General features: G+C 43.3%; 1 protein-coding gene across 5 annotated transcripts in view; it reads right to left on the reverse strand.

Annotated features, from left to right (window-relative positions):
- PHEX (phosphate regulating endopeptidase X-linked) overlaps positions 1-23,806 on the reverse strand; it is a 210,125-nt gene that overhangs the window by 91,116 nt on the left and 95,203 nt on the right. For all 5 annotated transcript variants that reach the window (XM_072818317.1, XM_072818316.1, XM_072818315.1 and 2 more), the window contains one exon: positions 15,884-15,985. In XM_072818317.1, the coding sequence (XP_072674418.1) occupies positions 15,884-15,985 (102 nt within the window). The remainder of the gene's footprint in view (positions 1-15,883; positions 15,986-23,806) is intronic.

Consider the following 23,806-nt stretch of genomic DNA (forward strand, 5'->3'; position numbering starts at 1 on the left):
TTGGACCAGATGGATATAACAGATATATTCAGAATATCCCAAGCCAAAACAGCAGAACACACATTCTTTTCAAGTGCACATGGAACATTCCTCAGAATAGATCACATTTTAGGCCACAAATGAAATGAAAACACAACAGTCCAAAATCTTAGGGATGAAACAAAGGCTATTCTAAGAGGGAAGTTTCTATCAACAGGCTTATCTCAAGAAGCAAAAAAAATCTCAAGTAAACAACCTAACCTTACACCTAAAGAAGCTACTAAAAGGACAAAGCTCAAAACCAGTAGAAGGAAGAAAATAATAAAGATTAGAACAGAAATAAATGAAATATAAACTCAAAAACAACAGAAACAGATCAATGAAAACAGGAGCTGGTTCTTCGAAAAGATCAACAAAGTTAATAAGCCATTAGCTAGAGTGCCTGGGTGGCTCAGTCAGTTAAGCATCTGCCTTCAGCTCAGGTCATGATCCTGAGGTCCTGGGATTGAGTCCCACATCAGGCTCCCTGCTTCTCCCTCTTCCTCTGCCTGCTGTTCCCCCAATGTGTGCTCACTCTCTTCCCCCACAATATTCTGTTAAATAAATAAATAAAATCTTAAAAAAAAAATAAGCCATTAGCCAGGCTCATAAAAGGTGGAGGGGGGGGGGGAGAAAAGAGAGAACTCAGACAATATCAGAAATAAAAAAAGAAAAATAACAACACCACAAATAGACAAAGGATTATAAGAGAATATTATGAAAAATTGATGCCAACACACTGGACAACCCAGAAGAAATGGATATCCTAGAAACCTATAACCTCCTAAAACTGAATCAGGAAGAAACATTTTTTAAAGATTTTATTTATTCATGACAGACAGAGAGAGAGAGAGGCAGAGACACAGGCAGAGGGAGAAGCAGGCTCCATGCAGGGAGCCCGACGACGTGGGACTCAATCCCAGGTCTCCAGGATCATACCCCGGGCTGAAGGTGGCGCCACACCACTGAGCCATTGGGGCTGCCCGAAACAAAATTTAACAGACCAATTACAAGCAATAAAATTAAAGCAGTAATTTAAAAAGTCCTAACAAACAAAATTCTAGGATCAGAGAGCTTCACAGGCAGATTTTACCCAACATTTAAAGAAGAGTTAATACCTATACTCAAACTATTCCAACAAATAGAAAAAGGAAGAAAAGATTCCAAATTCATTCTATGAGGCCAGCTTTACCCTGATACCAAAACCAGACACAAACACTACAGAAAGGGGCACCTGGGTGGTTCAGTCAGTTGAGCATCTGACTCTTGGTCTGGGCTCAGGTCATGATCTCAGGGTTGTGGGATTGAGCCCTGTGTTGGGCTCTGCACTGGGTGTGGATCCTGCTTGGGATTCTCTCTCTCCCTCTACTCCTCCCTCTCTCTAAAAATAAACAAATATATAAAAAGAATGTAAAAAAAAAAAGAGAACTACAGGCTATGGTAATAAAAAACAGTATGGTATGGACAAAGAAAAAAAAAACACATAGATTTGTGTAACAGCATAGAGCCCAGAAATAAAGCCATATTTATATGGTCAATTAATCGTTGACAAAGGAGGCAAGAATATACAATGGGAAAAAGATGGTCTCTTCAACAATTGGTGTTGGGAAATCTGCCTGGACAGCTATATGGGGAAGAATGGTACTGGACAACTTTCTTACACCATACACAAAAATAACAAACTCAAAATGGACATGCCTGGGTGGCTCAGTGGTTAAACATCTGCCTTTGGCTCAGGTTATGATCCCAGGGTCCTGGGATCAAGTCCCACATCAGGCTCCCCGCAGGGAGCCTGCTTCTCCCTCTGCCTATGTCTCTGCCACTCTGTCTCTCTCATGAATAAATAAATAAAATCTTAAAAACTCAACTTAAAAAAAACTCAAAATGGATTAAGGACCTAAACATGAGATCCAAAACCATAAAATTCCTAGAGGAGAGCACAGGCAGTAACCTCTCTGATATTAGCCATAGCAACTTCTTTCTAGATATGTCTCCTGAGGCAAGGGATACAAAAGCAAAAATAAACTACTGAAACGTCAAAATAAAAAGCTTCTGCACAGCAAAGGAAACAATCAACAAAACAAAAGACAATTTACAGAATGGGAGAAGATATTTGCAAACAACATACCTGATAAGGGATTAGGATCCAAAATCTATAAAGAATTTACACATCTCAACACCCCAAAAACAAATCATCCAATTAAAAAATGGGCAGAAGACACAGACATTTCTCCAAAGAAGACACCCAGATGGCCACCAGACACATGAAAAGATGCTCAACATCACTGACCATCAGGGAAATGCAAATCAAAACTACAATGAGATATCACCTCACACCTGTCAGAATGGCTAAAATCAACATAAGAGACAATAGGTGTTGGTGAGGATACGGAGAAAAAGGAATCCTGACACATTGCTGGTGGGAATGGAAACTGGTACATACCATAGAAAACAGTACAGAGGTTCCTCAAGAAATTCAAAATAGGGGCACCTGGGTGACTCAATCAGTTAAGCCACAGACTCCTGTTTTCATGCTTCAGGATTCTCTCTCCCCCTCTGCATCTCCCCGTACCACTCGCCCGTGGTCACTCTCTCTCTCTCTTTCTCTCCCTCTTCTCAAATAAATAAATCTTTTTTAAAAATTCTTAAGATAATTACTACAGGTAGGATCCAGTAATTTCCACTACTAGGCATTTACCCAAAGAATACAAAAACACTAATTCAAAGATATATGTACCCCTATGTTTACTGATTATTCACAATAGCCAAATAATGGAAGCAGCCCAAGTGTCCATTGATAGGTGAATGGATAAAAACGAAGTGGTATACACACACACACACACACACACACACACACACACACAGTGGAATATCATTCAGCCATAAAAAAAGAATGAAATCTTGCCATTCGCAACAACATGGATAGATCTAGAGAGTATTATACTAAGTGAAATAAGTCAGAGAAAGGCAAATACAATATGATTTCAATCATATATGGAATATAAGAAGCAAAACCAAGAAAAAAAAGACAAACCAAGAAACAGACTCTTTTTTTTTTTTTTTTTTTTTATTTATTTATGATAGTCAGAGAGAGAGAGAGAGAGAGAGAGAGAGAGAGAGAGGCAGAGACACAGGCAGAGGGAGAAGCAGGCTCCATGCACTGGGAGCCTGACGTGGGATTCGATCCCGGGTCTCCAGGATCGCGCCCTGGGCCAAAGGCAGGCGCTAAACCGCTGCGCCACCCAGGGATCCCAGAAACAGACTCTTAACTGTAGAGGACAAACTGATGGTTACCAGAGGAGGGGGTGTGTGTGAAACAGGTGACAGGGATTAAGGTGGGCACTTGTCATCATGAGCACTGGGTATTGTATGGAAGTGTTGACTCACTATATTGCAAACTTGAAACTAATCTAACGCTGTATGTTAACTATACTGGGATTTTTTTTAAGGATTTTATTTATTTATTCATGAGAGACACAGAGAGAGAGAGGCAGAGACACAGGCAGAGGGAGAAGCAGGCTCCATGCAGGGAGCCCGACGTGGGACTCGATCCCAGGTCTCCAGGATCACACCCCAGGCTGCAGGCGGCACTAAACCGCTGCGCCACCGGGGCTGCCTGGGATTTTTTTTTAAATCTGCTCTGGCACCTTTAGAGATATTAAAGGACTAACTCATTATATAAATCAATAAAGACAGACATTTTTGGTGCCTTCCAGCAGTTTATGTCAGTATAAACTTTGCATCAGCATATTCAAGTTGTGGATAAGAGAAAATCTTTTCTATAGAACAATTCCAGCAGACAGAATGACAGAACTTGAAAATCACTAGTTGCAACACTTAATGAACTCATGTACCTATGCAATATTATCAGTGACCATGAAAATAATTAGGACAGTGGTTTTCAACCCTGGATGCACATTCGTATCTCCTGAGGAACTTAAAGAAATGCTGATACCCCAGGGAGTCTGGCTGCCATTGTCTCTGGGGTGCCACATCAGCGTTAGGATTTTCTTAAAAGCTTCCTAGGTGATCCTAAGACACGGTGGAGAAAGAAGATCACTGCGTGAGGTGACAGGTTGATGGGTAAGTTAAAATGGAAGAATCAGGCTAACAACACCCAAACCCACTGATCAAGCTCCTCAGAGGAAGTGGGGAAGCCCATCATCACCAGCCTCTGCACGGTAGGCTGCAAGGGAAAGCACACAGCAGGGCCCGCCACGTCCTCCTGCCAAAAGAAAATTGAACCTGAATCTCATCAAACCTCTAGATTCAATTAACAGGAAATGTAAAGGACAGAAGAACATGTTAAAAGAAAACACTAGGATATAATCAGCCAAATCAAGATTGCTGAAAACTCTACCAAATGATGCAATTTTTTTAAGAAATAAAACTCCCAGATAAAACAGGAGTGGAAGCTCTTAAAGTTTTTGAAGCCTTGAAAGATGGACCTATTAACTGCAATATGTGCACTCTGGATAGTAATTTGAACCAACTTTTTTAAAAAAAGAAACATTTTTTTAGATAATTACAGAAAACTGCATAAGGACAGGCTACTAATTAGTGAGTTTTTATTAATATTGGCAGGTATGTTCACAGTACTGCACTTAGGTAAAAAAGAATCCTTACCTCTTGGAGATATATAATGAAGTGTTTATAGTAAAATGATGTCAGGGATTAGCTTTTGAATTCTCAAGCATCCAAACAGGTGGGGTGGGGGAGTGTATGAAGTCAGAATGACAAACACTGGTGAGAGGCTGGTGGAGGTGGCTGAGGAGGACCTGGGGATTTGTTAGGTACACTTCTGTGCACATCAAAAAATGTAATAAGATGTTTAAAAATTTTTAACAAAGTCAGTAAAAGTCCACTTTGTACCTCCACCCCCAAAGAAAACAATCTAATTGGCATCAGCTTCTCTTTCCCAATTTTAGGACACTGTAATGGCACATCACATTATTTGGTGAGGAGGAAATAAAAAAGCAACTCAAGGGAAAAAAATGAAAATGTCATCTTACTAATACTGAGCATTTGTTCTCTGCCAGTCACTGTACATACCTTACTTATTTAATCCTCCCAAGCACTCTGTGAAAATGATAGTATCTCTGTTCTCATTTCATGGCTGAAGAAACCACGTCCTCAAAAGATGTGCTTCTTGTCTATGTGTTTGGTGGAGCCATGATCCTTACCAACGCCTGCCCAGGGGCCACAGAAGGGCATGCCAGGCCATGTTACGTTCTGAGCTTGTAAAAATCAACCAGCCAGCCATAATTCTTCCCTTACAGGGGTCACTTCCACTCAGTAATCTCTATTTTAGAGTTTTTTTAGTCATAAATAAACATACGATGCTATTTCAAAAGTTCAGAGAAGACACGAAAGACTTCACTATCCAAAATGTTAAAAAAAAGTATATTCCGTTATTCTCTTTCCAAGACTATAAATGAGGAAATGGATTAAAAAGGATGAGAAGATATATGTTACAACATGGGTGAACCTATAAACATTATGTTGAGTAAAAGAAGCCAGACATAAGGGACGCCTGGGTGGCTCAGTGATTGAGCGTCTGCCTTTGGCTCAGGGTGTGATCCTGGAGTTCCGGGATCAAGTCCCACATTGGGCTCCCTACATGGAGCCTGCTTCTCCCTCTGCCTGTGTCTCTGCCTCTCTCTCTGTGTCTCTCCCGAGTAAATAAATAAAATCTTTAAAAAAGAAAAAAAATAAAGATAAAAAAGGAAGCCAGACATAAGAGGCCACATATTCTATGATTCCATGTATATGAAATATGCAGAATAGGTGAATCTATAGAGAGAAAGCCAAATGATGGTTGCCAAGGGCTGGGGGGAAGGCAAGAGTGAGGAGTGACTACCAAAAGGTATGGAGTTTCAATTGAAGAGTCAGAAACCTTTTGGGACTAAATAGCAGTGATGGTTGCACAACATTGTGTAAGTACTAACAGCCACTGAACTGTAGACTTTAAAACAGTTAATTTTATGTGAATTTTACTTCAGTTTTAAAAAAAAATAAGAAAAAAAGTATGAGAAGCTAGGGGAGGAAAGAACTATGAAACAGAAATGATAAAGATTTAAAAGTTGTTTGGAAGACAGACTCAACAGGATTTGAGTGCTTCCAGTTGGCTGGGAGGGAAGATTGAGATTTCTGGTTTGGGAGTCTGAAGAGCTGGCTGTACCCCAGTGAATGATGTAATCTGTACTGAGGATCACACGAGACCTTAGAAAGAATGGGAGCCCAGTGAATGTTCAATTTCATTAGCTTTCTATGTTTTTTAGAAGAACACTAGAGGGGCACTTAGGTGGCTCAGTTGGATAAACATCTGATTTTGGCTCCAGTCATGATCTCAGGATCCTGGGATCAAGCCCTGTGTCTGTTTCTCCCTTTTCCGTCTACCCCTCACCCCGCTCGTGAATACTCTCTCTCTCTCTCAACTAAATAAATAATCTTTAAAAAAATAAAAAAGAACACTAGTAAATCAACGAATCCCTAAACACAATATAACTGGGTTCTATCAAGTCACAGCCAAATAGCTCATGATCTCTGAGCAGGCAAAAAGGAGGAAGTCGATGACAGTTCCACAGAGTTGTTCAAAGTAGAACAACTGGACTAAAAATCTACTGGTTAATGAATTACTTAGTGCCTAACAAAAGACCCACCATTCTCCATGAATCTGCTCAGTAAATGAATCTAGAAGGAGTCTCCAAAGGATAGGCAAAGACACCAATTCTGCCTCCATTTTGTAAGCATGCTCACTGATAACCGAGAAAAGCAATCAAATAAAAAAGCAGATTACTCAGATAATGAATGATTTAGAGGTGGAGACACTAGTTGACACACGGAGTAACAGACTTGAGATTTTTAACAGTTTTTTAAAAACATTTTATTTTTTCATTCATGAGAGACACAGAGAGAGAGAGAGAGAGAGAGAGAGGCAGAGACACAGGCAGAGGGAGAAGCAGGCTCCATGCAAGGAGCCCGATGCAGGACTCGATCCCAGGACTCCAGGATCACGCCCTAGGCTGAAAGCAGGCGCTAAACCACTGAGCCACCCAGGCATCCTCTTAACAGTTTTTTTTTTAATGATTTTATTTATTTATTCATGAGAGACACAGAGAGAGAGAGAAAGAGAAAGAGAGAGGCAGAGACACAGGCAGAGGGAGAAGCAGGCCCCATGCAGGGAGCCCAATATGGGACTCGATCCCGGGCCCCCAGGATCATGCCCTGGGCCAAAGGCGGCGCTAAACCACTGAGCCACCAGAGCTGCCCCTCTTAACAGTTTCTTAAGATCCCTTTCTAAGCAGTTAGTTTGGAATTTAGGGAATGCTTTACTTATGCACAAAATGTTTATCGTAATAATATCATTAACACCACAACCTAACCATCCAGTATGGAGAACTGTTTAAGGAAAAATACTCAATAATAGTGAAAATTCTATTATAAAAACTATGTAGCAGGAGAAAGGTTTATAATATAAACGAGAAAAAAGAAATCAAATTCATATATATCTAATGTTATTCAAACCTATGTACAGGGGAAAAGCCCAAGTAATATATCAAGATGTTTGTGGTGGTTGTGTTTGGATGATAGAACTAGCAAGAATTTTTTTCTTTCTACTTTTATGCTTTACTTTCAAAATTGTGAAAGTTTCAAAAATTGTGCTCATACTTTCAATGAGCACAGATTTTTATAACAAAAATAAACATACAGAAGATCCAAATATATATATATTTTTAAAAGCTGAGCCATGAACCAAAGGTAAATGGATCTAAAAATAAGAATAAATATGAAGTTCTAGGATGAGGGTTTTAAAAAAAAGCCAAGATTAGGACTGGAGCAACAGGGCTTAACAACAGTTCCTGAGGGATAAAAAAAGACCTAGAAATTAACTGACTGAAAATTCGTTATGAGCCAACAGTGACATGGCTGAGAGGAAAAGATAACCATAATATAAACTTCAGATTTTTTAATATAATTTGTATGCAAAACAAAGGCAGTAGTAATATTCCCATTGTGTGATGTGAGTTGGACTACATCTAGAATATTGTGTTCAGCTTTGAACTTGAGCTTTAAAAAAAGACGGTGAAACCTGGACAGTAGCCAGCAGGATGAAGCATCAGAACCACAGTGCGGAGCAGTGATTCCCACACTGGCTGCATGAGAATCACCTGGAGGGCTTATAGTTCTAGTTACTTCCCAGGTGATGCTGATGCTGGTCTGCGGACCACACTTGCAGAGACCCACTAGCACTGTGGATAAAAGCCCAGAACAGACCACCAAGGACAGAGTCCCAACCCTTCTGCCTACTGGATGTATGACCTTGGGCAAACCTGCTGGCACTCAATGTGCTTCAGTTTCCTAATCTGTAAAAGAAAAAAATGTGACCTGCCTCATACCAGATATTATGGCATTAAAAGTAGTTAATATTTCTAAGGCCTTTAGAACATCCAGCCTAGCATATAATGTTTGTTAATTCATGAGAAACACTAAAGACATTTCATCTGAAATAGAAACACATTCAATATCTTCAGATATTAGATGGCTTCTCCATGGAAGACTCATTCCTGCCTACTTCCTGGGACAGTCAAGGGTTAGAAATGACCAAGAAGGAGCCTTTGGATCTCTAGCAACAAGGACTTTTCAGCAGGCACAACACTGGTGGGGCAGATGGCCCGGGGTGGGTTCTGATACTCAGGGCGCTGCCTTGTGAGAAATGTGAGAAGGGATTCCTGTAAGGGGTAAAACAACCATTTAATGGATGTTAGCTAGTTCTAGTAACACAGCCTTGGGATAAGGCAATCTTCACCTATGATCACCAATAGTTGTCAGAGCGTTGGCCCAAGACCAACGGTATCATTGAGAACTTGTCAGAAATGCAAATTCTGAGGCCTCACCTCAGAGCTCCAGACTCAGAAATTCTGGGGTGCGACCTGGCGATCTGGGTTTAACAAGCCCTCCAGATGCTGCTGTGCACCTTAAGTGTGAAGACCAATCAGCTACAGCATCACACAAAACAATACTTCCATGAGGCTCTAGGATACCAAAATTCGATTAAACTCATTCTAATAAGGTATCAGGCATAACAAGCTTTTGATAAATGTATGTATCAAACTCCTTACACCAAATATTTGCTTCTGTGTTTCAAATATATACACCGAGGGTTACCAGAGGGGAGGTGGGTGGGAAGACGGGTGAAACAGGTGATGAGGATGAAGAGTACATTTATCATGATGAGCACCAAGCAAGGTGTAGATTTGTTGAAACCCTACATTGCACACCTGAAAGTAATAGAACACTGTATGTTTACACTGGAATTAAAGTCAAAAACTTCATAAAAATAATAAAGCAAAATATGTATCACAAAGATAATGCTGAATTTGTTCAAAACCAGAAAATCCACACTCCACAAAGAAAAGCAGGGTGCTCCCCCATCACCCTCTCAGCAGGGGCCGTTCGCTATTAATTGCCCATCGGGGGATGCAATGAGGAGGAAGGCAGTGTTCTGACATGGAGCACCAGAACACCTAAGGGGTGAGAGGTACCTCAGAGACCGTGGTCTACTGTCAGTGACCTTCCCAACCCAGACCAAAACACAGTGACCCAGATACACACATGGAACCTCACTTCCCATCTCTCTCTCCTCACCAGCCAGTCCCACCCAAAGCCTCTCCCCGGCCACAGGACAGCAGCTTAAAAGAAACAGCTGAACACACTTAGAGAGACGTTCTCATGCTTCAGGCCTTCTTCTAAGTACTTCCAGTATATTAACTCCTGCATGAACAAGTCTCTGAGGTAGGCACTCATCTTCCCATTTTACAGGCATAAAAAGTGAGGGTCAGAGAAGTTAAGTAACTTCCAAAGATCATACAACCAAAAGGGGCAGACACTGGCTCTGAGCCTGAGCAGTCTTTCTCCACAGTCTGTAGGCCTAACCTCTATACTGCACTTCCTGTTGAGGCCAGTTAGAGAGGAGATACAAATATGAAAGCTACTACCTTGCCAGGATGTGCACGTGAGAGAAATGGAGAAGCACAGGGGCAGAGATAGGGAGCCCGAGAACGCCAGCTAGCTCAAGGTGGCAGCAGTGTGGGCCCGAGGTCTACAGGGAGTGGGGAGGGACGCTGAGAGATGTCACACACTATTCCGTCAACCCCTGTGTGTCCCTGGGGGAGCACTGGAGTAGAGGCAAGGACCTGGCATTCTTGAGCACATGCAAAGAGCCTTGAATTTGGAACAGGGAAGGGCAGGAGACAGTGTGACAAAAGCCCCTCCCTGTGTTTTCTTCCACAGGATAATTTAAAACAAAAATGTGAAATGAAGCTAGAGTGAAGGTAGCAAGGGAAAGGGAGAGCTGGGTGCAGAGCTGTTGAGATCTGCAAGGAAGAGCCAGAGGAAGCCCTACCCGCAGGCTATAAGAACATAAGCAGTGACACGAAGTGGGGACAGAGTGGGCAGTACCCAAGTCAAGTGCCCCCATGCGTGGGTTTAGGCTCCGTAAAATCTTCCTCCCCTACAGCGACAGCCAGGAGCACTTTGTCCCTCCATTGCATTAACTAAAATTTCTCCCCATCTGTCCAGCACCCATGTTCCAGCTCTCATCTCCCAGGACAGTGAAAGGCCCTACAGAGAAAGGAAGCCACGAATCATCTTTGAATCTGCGGCTCCTGCCCCAGCACCTGGCACATCACTGGTTCTGGAAACGTTTGTGCAACTGAATTTACTGAAGTAGTATTCACACTGAGATGCAGTGAAATGTGTTGTCACCTTAAGGCCAGTAAGGATGGAAAGAGCACACACCCCAGGCTCTCTGCCCTAGTTGAAGATCCCCAAGAGCAGAACCCGAGACAAGGATTCAAGTACAAGCAGTTCATTTGGCAAGTGAAAGCAGCATCAAACACCAGGAAAGGACTTGGGAAGTAAGCAGAGCAAGGCAGGCTGTCAGTAAAGGGCATCTTCCGGAGCCAGCTGTCCATGTGAGCAGGAGGAGCTTACCCCACTGGGGAAACTCCAGGAGCCCATGGTGAACACAAACTTGAGGGAGGAGGGGGCACACACAGCAATTCCCATCAGTCACTGGGAGTGTTTATTCCCTAGACCATTGGGCCCTCTGTACGAGTACTATTAGCAGGTTCCAGTGAAAAGAGAAAGCTCTTGGCAATGTGCACGGGCCGGCAGTTGGAAGCCAGACAGATGTGCAGTAAAATGGTCAAAGCAGGCAGTGGGCCTCCCACTAGCACCCCAGAGCTCAACAGGTCTAGGGGGATGCAGGAATTCGCATCTCTAATGCATCTCTCCCCTCTCTACCAGGAAAGACTAAGGTGACTCACCAAAGACAACTTTAGACCCTATCAGCCTGGGGATATCAGCAGACTAATCTACGTTCCAGACTTCACTAACTAGCCTGTGTCTACCATTAGTTTCCCATATATTTACCTTCCTACCATCTGCTGCCCTTGGAAGTCCAAAACCACTTTCCTTTATCATTTCTCTGCAAATTTTTTGTTCTTTGTTAAAGATGCTATGTAAGCTGAGGTTCTAAGCCACCTCTTTGAGTTACTCATTTTTCTGAGTTCCCTCATGTATGTATGAAATATACACAGTAATAAGCTTCTGGTTGATTTTCTCTTGTTAACCTACCTCTTGTTACAGGGGCCCAGTCAAGTACTTAGAGGGGTAGAAAGAATTATTATTTTTCCTCCCCAAAGAAGACAAAGCCAAAGAGGTGAGATACACTTTTGTTGGCCCTCTGTAGGAAAACTCTTCCCCCCTTGCTCTTCCCCACCAAGCCTGTGTCTTGGAGTTGCATGCCTGTGCTGATGGAACCATACAGTACATTTCTGGAAATCCTCTGTACCTGCCATGGCCAAGGTTAAGGCCACTCGCAGGATCCTGAGGATGCTGCCTTCCTAGCATTTCCACCCAGGTCTTTTTTCCTAGGGATGGCCAGGCAAACATAGGTCCCAGGAGTAAAGAGCACAAATATTTCAGAAAGCTTTTGGATACAGAACTGAACTCTAGTTGGGGACCAGCCGAATTCAGGAAGCTGCTTCTCCTGATCTGACAGAGCTCGCCAGCAGAATCTCTGCTCCTGCCACTAGGGCAGCCAAAGGCAGTGCTGCATCACTTCCTGCCAGGCCTCAGAATCACTATGTAGTGACCTTGAGATTCTCCTACTCTGTTCTGAAAAAGGCAAATCTTCCAGAAGATACCCCCCAAAATAATTTCCATCACCTTACACTCATCCCACATCTATGATAACTGAAAAAATAACAGGCTTCCTGTCCTTTGCTGCTAGTTTACAGTAAAAGCATATGCTTGCAGGAAACAGAATCCTAAACAAAAATTGGTGTTTATTTCACGATACTAAATTTCCAGTTGAAACCTATACCATCAGTTTCACAACACTAAACCACTCGTGACCCCTTAAGAGATGAGAGGAGCAAGACAGGGAGACTGAGATAACAAATTTACCCTTCCCAGGAGCAGAGGCATCCTCGTTTATCTTTTACAGTAATCACGCCTAGTGAAGAACACAACAAAGTCACATCCCCACACTTCCATCTTGAAACCAGGGGTCACTGCCACACAACTCAAGGTGCTAGGCCTCAAGCCACAGCAGGTATCTGGACCCTCCACACTCAGGAGGCCCGGCACTAGGGAACACTTAGGTCAGCACCCAATACAGGAGGTACTGGCATTTGTTGCAGTCCAGAACTTCATGGTTAGGCAAAGAATAGCCTCTCTCCCTCGCAAATCAGAACATTTTTCCAGCTTTCCCAATGGGTTGCCAAGTGACTCAGCACTGGCCCAGTGTGGGCACTATTATTGATGAGAAATCTTCCGCCTGGGTGATATACTGCATACAACACATGCCCAAAGAACAGTGCCAAGTCATACCAGGAAGTGCAGGCAAATTATTCACCTCCACTTCGAACGTAGGCAAATCCTGTCTTAATGCAGAGGCTACTCTGTATCAAAAAGACAAAGCTCTAAGATCGTCAGAGATTTCCAACTAAGATTCAAGGAATTAGTAGACAGAACCTCTCCTTTCTTGTTGACTATTAAAAGGCAATCAAATTGAGGACAGCAGAGAAAAAGGGCAAGAAAAAAAATAATTTTTCAAAAACCACCCCAGAGCAGAAAGCTGCATAAATGCCTTCGGCTTCCTACATGTTGTCTTTGTGAGTCTACGAGCTCCGCCCAGAGGTCATTTCCAGAACTACATGTTCATTTAACTTGAAAAACAGAAAATCTGCATCTTCTGGGGGCCAGAGCCCGACATGCCTTGGGAAAGTGCTGAAAACTCTCAGACAACATCCCCTCCTTCTTGCCTTTTAATAAAGGAATGTCCCTGAACTCTGAAATACAGGATTTACTCAGAGAGCCTGGTGAGATCCAGGAGGAAAATTTCCTTTGATATTTGTACCTGTCAAGGAACAAGTTGAGTTCCTGGCAGGTTGAACTCAGCTCAAAGAAAGCAGAGTGTTCAAAGAGTACTTTAAGAAGAAAAAGTGACAGCTCTCATTGAAATAAAATATAAGACTGGAGAGCAACTCAGGGGGCAAACAGGAACATGTCTAATATTAGAAGAACTGAGAATAATGTGTCTTCAAGAAAGACCCATGGGCCACTTGCCTGGAAGACCCAACTGTAAGGTGCCCATTCCTTGATGCAACTCAGAAGATCTCCCCCTAAAATAACCAGTCATACCTCCCAAAGAACTGACTGCAGTCTCCAGAACAGTCCTCTGGTATCTATCCATTCATCACAGGCACACAACCCTCATCACTCCACCCCATCCTCCACACGGGTGACTCTCAGGCCACGAGGGGTCAGGCTAGGATAAAGAGTCCCTAGCATTTGGAGTTCTCAACTGCCCAGTGCAAGACAAATTCTGTTCGAGATATCACAAGCTAGCCCAGCAAATAAATGAAGCCTTCAAAAAACAACAATATGTTAGTGCCAAAAGTTTCATCTACCATCTGGAGAGCTTCTCATCACAGCCCGCGTGCTCCTGCCTTCATCAGCTTGCGCCTTACATGACTTAAGACAGCTCTGACAGATTCTCGAGGGGAAAAAATCCAACTTACCCTTTGTCTTCTAACACCTGCCACCCCCGGCCACCCAAGTTCTTTCTCCACTGCAAACAGTGAACAGCCTTTTCATGTCTATTGACAAAAATATCTACAACAATGTTTATCCATTTCAGGAATATCAAAGCTCTAGAAAACACCCTTGCTAAACCTCTGCACATTCTCATTTCAATAAGGCTAAGCATTCCCAGAATGTTGCCCTCTGTTTTTTTGTTTGTTTGTTTAATAGACTTTATTTTTCCGAGCAGTCGTAGGTTCACAGCAAAATTGAAAAGAAAACACAGAGATTTCCCATAAAACCCCTGACCCCACACATGCATAGCCTCTCCCATTAACAACCTCCCCCATCAGAGTGGTACCTTAGTTCTAATCAATGAACCTGCATTGATACATCACGACCACCCCAAATTCAGTTTATATCAGGATTTACTCTTGGTGCTACACATTCTGTGGGTCTGGACAAATGTAGGACAACATGAATCCACCATTATAGTACCATACAGAGTAGTTTCACTGTCCTATCTTCTCCCTCTTGACCATAGGGCAAAAAGATCTGTACTCAGCATGACTCAGTAGGACTCTAAGCAGTGTTCCCCAGGCCCGTAGAGCAATAAAAACTGACTAAAGTCACAAATGTTCCAACTGCACCCTCAATCCACTGAATCAGACCTTGCAAGGGAGGGGCCCAAAGAGCTGTTGAGCATTTAGGCAGCCCAGGGGATTACTACCATCAGCAAGGTTTTAAAATACCTCTCTAAAGAAGAAATGTTCTGGGGCACCTGAGTAGCTCAGCGGTTGAGCATCTGCCTTGGGCTCAGGGCGTGATCCCAGGGTCCTGGGATCGAGTCCCACATTGGGCTCCCTGCAGGGAGCCTGCTTCTCCCTCTACCTATGTCTCTGCCTTTCTCTGTGTGTCTCTCATGAATGAATGAATGGATAAATAAACAAATAAAGAAAGAAGAAGAAGAAATGCTCCTAGTTCAGAGTCTCCCAAATGCAGAGCAGCGTCCATGAAGAATGTGGGAGGTATTCCCCACCCACTTGAGCTCCAGCTCCACCTGAATACCTAGCGTTCAAGATGGGTCTGATTCTTGGTTTTGAAGCAGCATGGCTGCTAATACCTCTCTCACGTAGTCCTTCATCTTGTCGCATAGTACCAGAAAATGTGACAAGGCCCACCAAGCGTCCACTTCTATTAAGAAACATTTTCATATTCCTACAGCCTGGTCTACTACTGGTCTGCAGTTTATAAGCACGCTGTTTGGATCATTAGAGCAAGATGACGGGTTAGGAAGTAGACTTGCTTGGCTGTGGGCAAGGCTCTTCCCGAGGACATTTGCACATGTTGTGCCCAGAGCAGAAGGACACACAGCCAGTATGGGTTTTTCTTCTTCGTGCCTTGAGGGCTCTCCTGCCAGCTGCTCCCCCGGGCTCCCCACTGCTATGCATTCTCCCATAGCCAATGAGGCCCCATGGCAAAATTCGCTGGGCAGCTGGCCATGTGGCTCTTAGAAACAGCAATTAAGAGAGGAGGAAAGGCTGAATCACAAGGTGCTAGAAATGCAGTTCAAGAAAGAAGAAAGTCGGATCTTCTTTGCTCTTACCTCCTGGTGATGAAATCTGTATGTTCACACCGAAACAGCCACCTGACTCTGGGGCCATTCGGAGTCAAGAGCTCAGTCAATATAAAAATCAAGTACACAATATTAAGCATGAAAATCCATTAAACCAAAGTCACATATATATTTTTAATCAGAAGGAACCCTTACCTTCTCTTTGGCTTTCCTTTTTGTCCCTGCATCCATCCACTCATTTTCTTTCTCCAGCATGTCAATAAAGGCCCAACGAATACCCTCAATCAATTCCTCCATCTACAAGGAAATATCCAAAGAGACAGGTCAAAACCAAGAAGCTCCAGACGTTTTCTGGGCCATGAGAAACAGTTCAGCACCAAACATGGTGGCAAACAGGTTCCTTTCAGCTTGACTCCAAGCTCTGGCAACATTTCTTTTCCCGGGAAGATGCCTTTCCCCCTACTCCCCGCGCCCCCCCCCCCCCCCCCCCCCCCGCCACCACTAGAAGATAACTAATCATTCCTTCGCAGACAATGGTTTGATGGTCCAGTTGTAAAAAGATTATGTGGAGAAAGGAAGTCATCACAGGTCATGACAACCTAAGACCCGGCTCCTAAATTAAGCCATCCTTATCAAGGGGGCAACTAATTTCAATAGTTAATAAGGATCTGAGAGAGACACGCAAAAGCACAGGCTGTGTGCTTCAGGCGGGTGTTACAGAAGCAAGTGAGCGAACAGCTGAAGGAGACACTGTTAACAGGGAGACAGACAGGGAGAGCCAGCACCCCAGGAGACTCTCCCCCAGTATAATTCAGACTCCTGTCAGGACCCTAGCTTTTCCCAAAATGAGTGCCAGCGGTCAGACCAAATGCTTGCCCATTCTCTGTAATCCTCCTTCTCTCCTCTCTACTCCCTTGCAGTTTAGAAAAGTCTTAGGTTATTTCAAATCTAAAATGGTAGGTCTGGGGACGCCCGGGTGGCTCAGCGGTTGAGCGCCTGTTTTCAGTCCAGAGCCTGATCCTGGAGACCCGGGATCGAGTCCTGCGTTGGGCTCCCCGCATGGAGCCTGCTGCTCCCTCGGCCTGTGTCTCTGCCTCTCTCTCTCTCTGTCATTCATGAATGAATAAATGAAATCTTTAAATGATAAATAAATAAAAAATAAGATGGTAGGTCTGAAGGGGGCTACTACAGCAAAGCTGACTCCTGAGGGACCTGTGCCAGTGTTTTGACAGTAAGATCACACACCCACACTGATGCTGTTTGCCCTGGCTTTTCTTCCAGTGTTTATGGGTCAGCAGAGAGAACTAGGGGAAGAGAGATGCTGACGCCTGCCCTCAGAGGCCCACACAGAGCAGTGTGGGAGGTCTTGCCCATTTATGGGTACAACCCCCTACCACCACCACCAAATTCCATTCTCTTGCAGAGATGCCTTCATTTTCTTGGTAGGACACTTAAGAAAGAATAAATACTAGGTTTGGCACCAGGATTAAATTTTTCACTTAGGATTAGGGGGTTGTAAATCCATTTTTAGCATTAATTCTAGAAGGAAAGTTTAGACGTCTCCTTGGTTCTATAATGAATTGTCGGCACAGAGCTTGAAATAATTTTTTTCTGTTTAATAGGTTTTCAGCTATGTTTTCAGTTCAATAACAGTTGTAAGAGAACCAGAACTGTAAATCAGTGGGCTGGGTTCCATCATATGTAAATAAGAACAAACAGCAGATGGAAGGGGGTGGGGGGAACTTCACAGCTATTTTTTCCCAACTAAGTAAAAACATTAAGGGAAATCTCAACTTGGGATTGGGGCATGGCTGAAAACATGCAGTAAATGAAGAGTCATGGTCCTCTAAAACGATAAAGTCAGTGGTTGTCAACCTTGTCTACACACTGAGATCTCTGAGGGCGGAAAGTCAGGCTGCTCCTGTCGCTGCTGCAGGGTGCAGCCTGGGCTGGGAGTCCCAAAAGCCCCCCAGGTGAGTCTACTGCGCAGCCAGGGCGGAGCCGCAGCGGTCTAGAAGGGGGGGGCACCTATTTTACAGATAAAGAAAATAAGAGTCAAGACAGTCCATGATCTGTTCCAACCACAGAGCTAAGTGACAGCTGTGATCTCAGAACTTGTAGGATCAACAGAGGTGTGCCTCGTAAACAAGGGAAATGCCAGGCAAGTAAAAGGGAATCAACAGAGAGATGCAGAAGTCGCAATTTCAAACAGAAAACCCACACAAGGAGGATGTTAAAATGACAAGAAATTCTCAGCAACTAGATTTTTATGCCCGTTCAGCCACCAGCACCTCTAAATTTTTATGACCTCATCACACAGCAACACATGTCAGTCTGCCTGTCATCTTCACATAAAAGATGAAACAATATCTTCCCAAGCTAATGAGGGAGGGGCAATCAGGGTGAGAAAAAAGTGGGCAAATTAATTTGAGATGGACTCAGTAACCAAATCAATGGAACCAGGGTCAGATTCCTCCCCAGGCTTCCAGTATGGGCAGCTAGGGGAATGCTACTGCTATTTTCTAAGACTGGGGATGCTGGAAGAGAAAGAGGGCTGGGGATAAAAGCCACACCTCAGTGGGATGAAGGGTGCATGGGAACTGGAAACAGCGAGTGTGGACAACTCGGTCAAGGACTTTGTCTAGCATCAGAGGGCAAGAATTCCTGGCCCCTTTGAGAGTCCTCCTAGCTGGACTAAGAATCAAACTGACATGAGACAGGTTAATAGGGGAAAATCAAATTGAAGAGCGTATGTATGGGAAATCCCCACAGATGTGGAAATTCCAAAGGTTGGCCAGATGAGGTCTGTATGTCATTCTAAACTAAGGACAAAGGGGTAGGGGGCCTAGGACTTCAGGAATGCACTTCACCGAGCAGTAAGAAGAGCAGGTGTTTGGTAATTAGATGTCTGTCCCGTGGGTCACTCAAATAAAACTTATCTCTGCTAATAACGCTTACTCTGGGAAAGACTCCCAATTTAGATTCTTCATTGTGGGGAAGGGACAGGCAAAAGTTTCTCTCAAGCCCTTCAGCTCAGAATAATCTTAATGCCAAAGCAGCCCATCTTGGGGTAGCCTGCCCTTTGCTCCTACACCATGAAAGACAGAAAGCAAAGACAAGGCAGAGGGAGATGTAGGGTTAAGAGAGAAGACTGAGGGTTTGGGGTTTGGGTTGCCATGTGTATGTTTGTCACTGTTGCTGCTGCTGCCGCTTCTGTTGTTGTGGCTGCTGACCATGTAAGAGATGTGACTGTGTCTAAGTATCACTGGGAACTCAACAATAAGAGAACCAAAGTGATTTTAAAAATGATTCAAGGACCTTGACAGTCACCTTCCTAAAGAGAATTTACACATGGCAAGCATAAGAAAAGATGCTTCCCATGAGAGGTCATCAGAAAAATGCAAACTGAAGCAATGAGATATCGCTACCCACCCATTAGAAGGGCCCAAATCCACAACACTGCCACCACTGAATGCTGCTGGCAAGGCTGTGGAGCAACAGAAGTCTTCTTCAGTGTTGGTGGGAATGCAAAATAGCAGAGCCACTTTGGAAAGCCATGTGGCGGTTTCTTACAAAATTAAGCATAATCTTACCACGGGATCCAGCAACCGTGCTCTTTGGGGTTTACCCAAAAGTCAGGAACAGATACCAGCACAAAAACCTGCACAAGGATGCTTACAGAAACTTTTTGGAAGACCCCACCAAGATGTGCTTCAGTCAGTGACTGGATAAACTAACAAACTGGTACTTCCAGACAATGGAGTATTATTCAGCCCTGAAGAGAAACGAGCTAGCAGGCCATGACAAGACATGAAGGAGCCTTAAGTACATATCACTACGTGAAAGAAGCCAATCTGAAAAGGCTACATTCGGTGTATTTCCAACACTATGATATGGTGGAAAAGGCAAAACTATGGAGACAGTAAGAAGACCAAGGGTGGCCAGCAGTGTAGAGAGAGCAATGAATAGGTAAAGCACAGTGAGTTTAAGGCAGTGAAACTACTCTGTATGATAGCATAAGGATGGATACAGGTCACTATGGTTTTCTTCCAAACCCACAGAACGTGTAACACCAGGAGTGAACCCTAAGGTAAACTATGGACTTTGAGTGATATGTGTCAATGTAGGTTCATCATCAATAAAAAAATACATACTATTCTGAAAAGCAATGTTGATAATGGGGGAGATTCCATATGTGTGAGGTCAGGGGATATATGGGAAATGTTTTCCTCTCAATTTTGCTATAATCATAAAACTGCTGTAAAACAAATCTTTTTAAAAATCTAAAAGAAAAATATTGATAAAAAGGATTCAGTGAAGATTAAGAGGTTGAAAATACAGGGGTTGGGCTCTAACAAGGCAAAGGGGACAGGATCCAGAGAATATCTAGAAGGATTCACCTTAGACAGGAGGCAGGACTATGAGAGAAGGGTAAAATGATGGACAGGAATACAGAAGAATCTTTCAATTAGATGGTGGAAGGTTGAGGGCTTAGCACAATGGTGTATCTTTTCTCCATGAAATAAGAGCAAGATCTTCTGCTAAAAGGGAGGTTTCTCTTTAAAAATTCAGTCTCTTCACATATGGCTATATGCATCCTGGCGACATGAACCTACTGGTAGGAAGAGAGCTATTTACAGATGAGAACAAGGAGGGCAACGAAAGGTTTGCTCTCAGTACCCTAGCCAACATGTGGTGATAACAGAAAGCACCTAAAGAATACCTAAAAAGCTCAACATGTCCCAAGGAAAATGCTTGGAGTAATAAGGAGTATGAAAATTAACCTGCTTTCATTGTGGTTTAAAATAAATGATTTAATCAAATAGAACAAAATAAGCACTACGCAAGCCAAAAAGATCTTTGGCAAATACATGGTTTGGAATTTTTGGACTTCCATGGAGAATCTTAAGATCATGCTGCTCCTCTTTGCTTTAGGGCACTTTAATGAAGTATGTACCTATTATGAAAATGAGGCTGGGGCGCCTGAGTGGCTCTTGGTGTCCAACTCTTGGTTTCTGCTCAGGTCATGATCTCTGGGTTGTGACATCAAGTCCTGCGTCAGGCTCCGCACCCAGCTGGGAGTCCGCTTCAGATTCTCTCTCCCCCCTGCCCCTCCCCCACCTCTCTCTCCCCCTCCCTCTCTTAAATACATACATACATAAAATGAGGCTGAGTGCTTCCAGATACTGCTCTCTAAGCAGCATGGTTTTGTAGGTCCCCCCCCCTTGCCTTCCCTAGGCATTACAATGGCTCTTGAAGTCACCAACATTTTCAACATTTTGCATAAATGCTTAAGGCTCTCAGTCTCTACCCTGCTGACTGGCATTTCAAATGGAAATCTCTTAAGACAGGGCCAGGGCCAAAGACAGGCTGCCCTAAAATGTGCCACTTTAGCATACTGATTATTTTAAATAAAAGTCACAAAAGAGACAGCCTCTTCCATCCCCCTGAAAGCAGGAAGTAAATCTCCCCTGCAAAAGGTGCCACCCCCGTCCCAGGGGGTAGAGACATCCTTACCACCAGAGATGGGAAAGTTAGAGCTGAGAAGGCTGTGTCAACAGCTCATGTTACTTTTTACTAATTTACTACCCCAGCCCAAATTCTGTCTAGCATTTCTGACTACTGAAGCTCCCAAAGTTAAGTTTCCTTTGTCCTGTCAATTCCTGGCAGATTTACTGTCTATCTATGATTATAAAAACTGCCTGGTCATTCCTTTACATCTCCGTTTCCTTAGAGGGTGACGGTGCCCATGTAATAAAACTTTGGTTTCTTCTCCTGTTAATCTGACTCATGTAAATTTAATTCTCAGTTCAGCTAAAAGACCTTGAAGGACAGAGGAAGAATTCTTCCTTCGTTTCAAGTGCAAAAAGCTTTCTGCCTATTGCCAGGACACAGAATGACATAGTTGACGCAGGTGGCTTCCTTCCTCAGCTTCCTTTCGCTCTCCCCACTCATCTCTCCCAGCACCACCTCAGTCTTTCATAAATCCCTTCCTTGGTAACTCAGCCTCTCTATGGCCCCTTCACAGATGTCAAAACCCAAGCCATCACTCCCCTCTCAGCCCCCCTGTGAGCCTCCTCTGGCTTCAGTTCTCATCCTCTCAGGTGCCAACCCCACCCCTGCCCCGGGGCCCCCTGGCAGGTTCTGCTTGCTTTCTTTTTTGCAGACTGTACAGATTTATTGTGTGACATTTTCTGTGAAACAGGGCTGAGCCACCCCAGCAGAGTTCAAGAACAAGTGAAATCTTTTATGGTGATTAATGTCATTGGTTGTCACGTCAATGCAAATAAAAGAAATAATGAGCTTAGCATGTTGGAACTAGGAAATCACTGAACACTTCTGATTTTTACCTTTAGTCTTCTCTGCAGCATCACATAATAACATCACCTTCAGCTAAGTCATGTTCCCTGAGGCACAAAAGCCTGCTAGAATTTCAAAATAAGGAAAAGAGAGTATTTCTTCACCAAACCTTGACCTAATGCCCCCACTAGCCAACCTGTAACACTAATAGAAATCACTTAAGGTGGAAGTCCTAAGTTGAAGTTTTCCATAGAAAATATTTTTTAGAGACAAAAATAAAAATATGTAAAATTAACTCAAGTGTTTTTATGGTAAAATACGCCATATTGAGCATGAGGGCCCTCCAGGCAAAGCAGTAGTTTCCTAAGTATCTATTTATTTCAAATCTCAGGGATCCACACTGAAAATATAGTTCATTTGGGGCACCCGGGTGGCTCAGTCGGTTAAGCATCCGACTCTTGATTTCACCTCAGGTCATGATTTCAGGGTAGTAAGATTGAGCCTTGTACCAGGCCCCATACTCAGAGGGGAGTCGACTTGGGATTCTTTCTCTCCTTCTCCCTCTGCCCCTCCCTCAGTGCTCACTCTCCTTCTCTTTCTCTCTCTAAAATAAATTACTTAAGTAAATCTTTTAAAAAAAAGAAAAGAAAATACAGTTCATTCAGTTGGTCTACGGGCAGCTGTTAGTTCTTTTCCTCAACCACTGCTATTTAAAAGTGGTTCCCCTTTTCAGGCTTTGCACTCCAGGATTTTGCCCATAGTTTTCTATATGAGACACTGGAGAGTCACACATGCATATGCATGCACCTGCTGCCCCTCCATGGAAAGTTTTGTTTTTTTAGCAAGAGACTTCTACCTTTGGAAATTTTAGGTTGTCTTATCTACTTCTCTTTTGACCTCTCCTTACCATTTTCCCCATCGCATGGACATAGGAACTTTGTGTTTTATATAAATGAATCAAGATTGTTCTAGTAATGCATTTGAAGGAACGTATGCCACTATTGCTCCAAGGAGTCAGTCTATCCCATTGTCAGTTACAGTTTCCTTCAAAGCTATGTCTCTAGCAATAAAAAAAAACCTTGTATGGCCAGCTCAGATCCTTCCTCACATCCATGAACCCAAAACTTTAAACCCATACTTTCAGTCCCTTCTCAGACTTCCTGTTAGGCTTATGATTAGAATACAGGTGTATGTTTAATTGTCATTTACATATATTTGGTCTCCACAACAAAATCCCTAAGCTTGAAAATAGGAATCACAATTTAGATCAAATGAGGTGATGGATATGTAAATGTAGGGGCCACTAGCAAGCCACCGAAATGGGGCAGTTTAGCATAAACAGTATTTTAAGTCAAAAACAATCAAAACCAGGGACACTTGGGTGGCTCAATGGTTGAGCATCTGCCTTCAGCTCAGGGCATGATCCCAGGGTCCCAGGATTGAGTCCTGCATCGGGCTCCCTGAAGAGCTTGCCTTGCCTCTTCTTCTGCCTATGTTTCTGCCTCTCTCTTTCTGTGTCTCTCATGAATACATAAATAAAATCTTTAAAAAAAAAAACAATCAAAACCCAGCAGACTCAGGAAAAGCTCTTTACTTCCCCTTCAACTGCCTGCTTATACCAAGAAGATAGCTTTTCAGAGATGCCTCTTTCCTAAAAAACCTAACTGCATAATAAGGCAACCTATGTCTTCCAAACATCTGCTCTAACTTTGTGTTAATAGTCTTTGTCCCCTTTGTGTCCTCAGACTACACCCTCTCCTGAGCTCAGATAAGCTTCCTGGTGCCTCAATGTCTTCGGTATTTCACGGCTGTGTGGAT

Source organism: Canis lupus, chromosome X (assembly GCF_048164855.1).
Source record: "Canis lupus baileyi chromosome X, mCanLup2.hap1, whole genome shotgun sequence".
Lineage (NCBI taxonomy): Eukaryota > Metazoa > Chordata > Mammalia > Carnivora > Canidae > Canis > Canis lupus.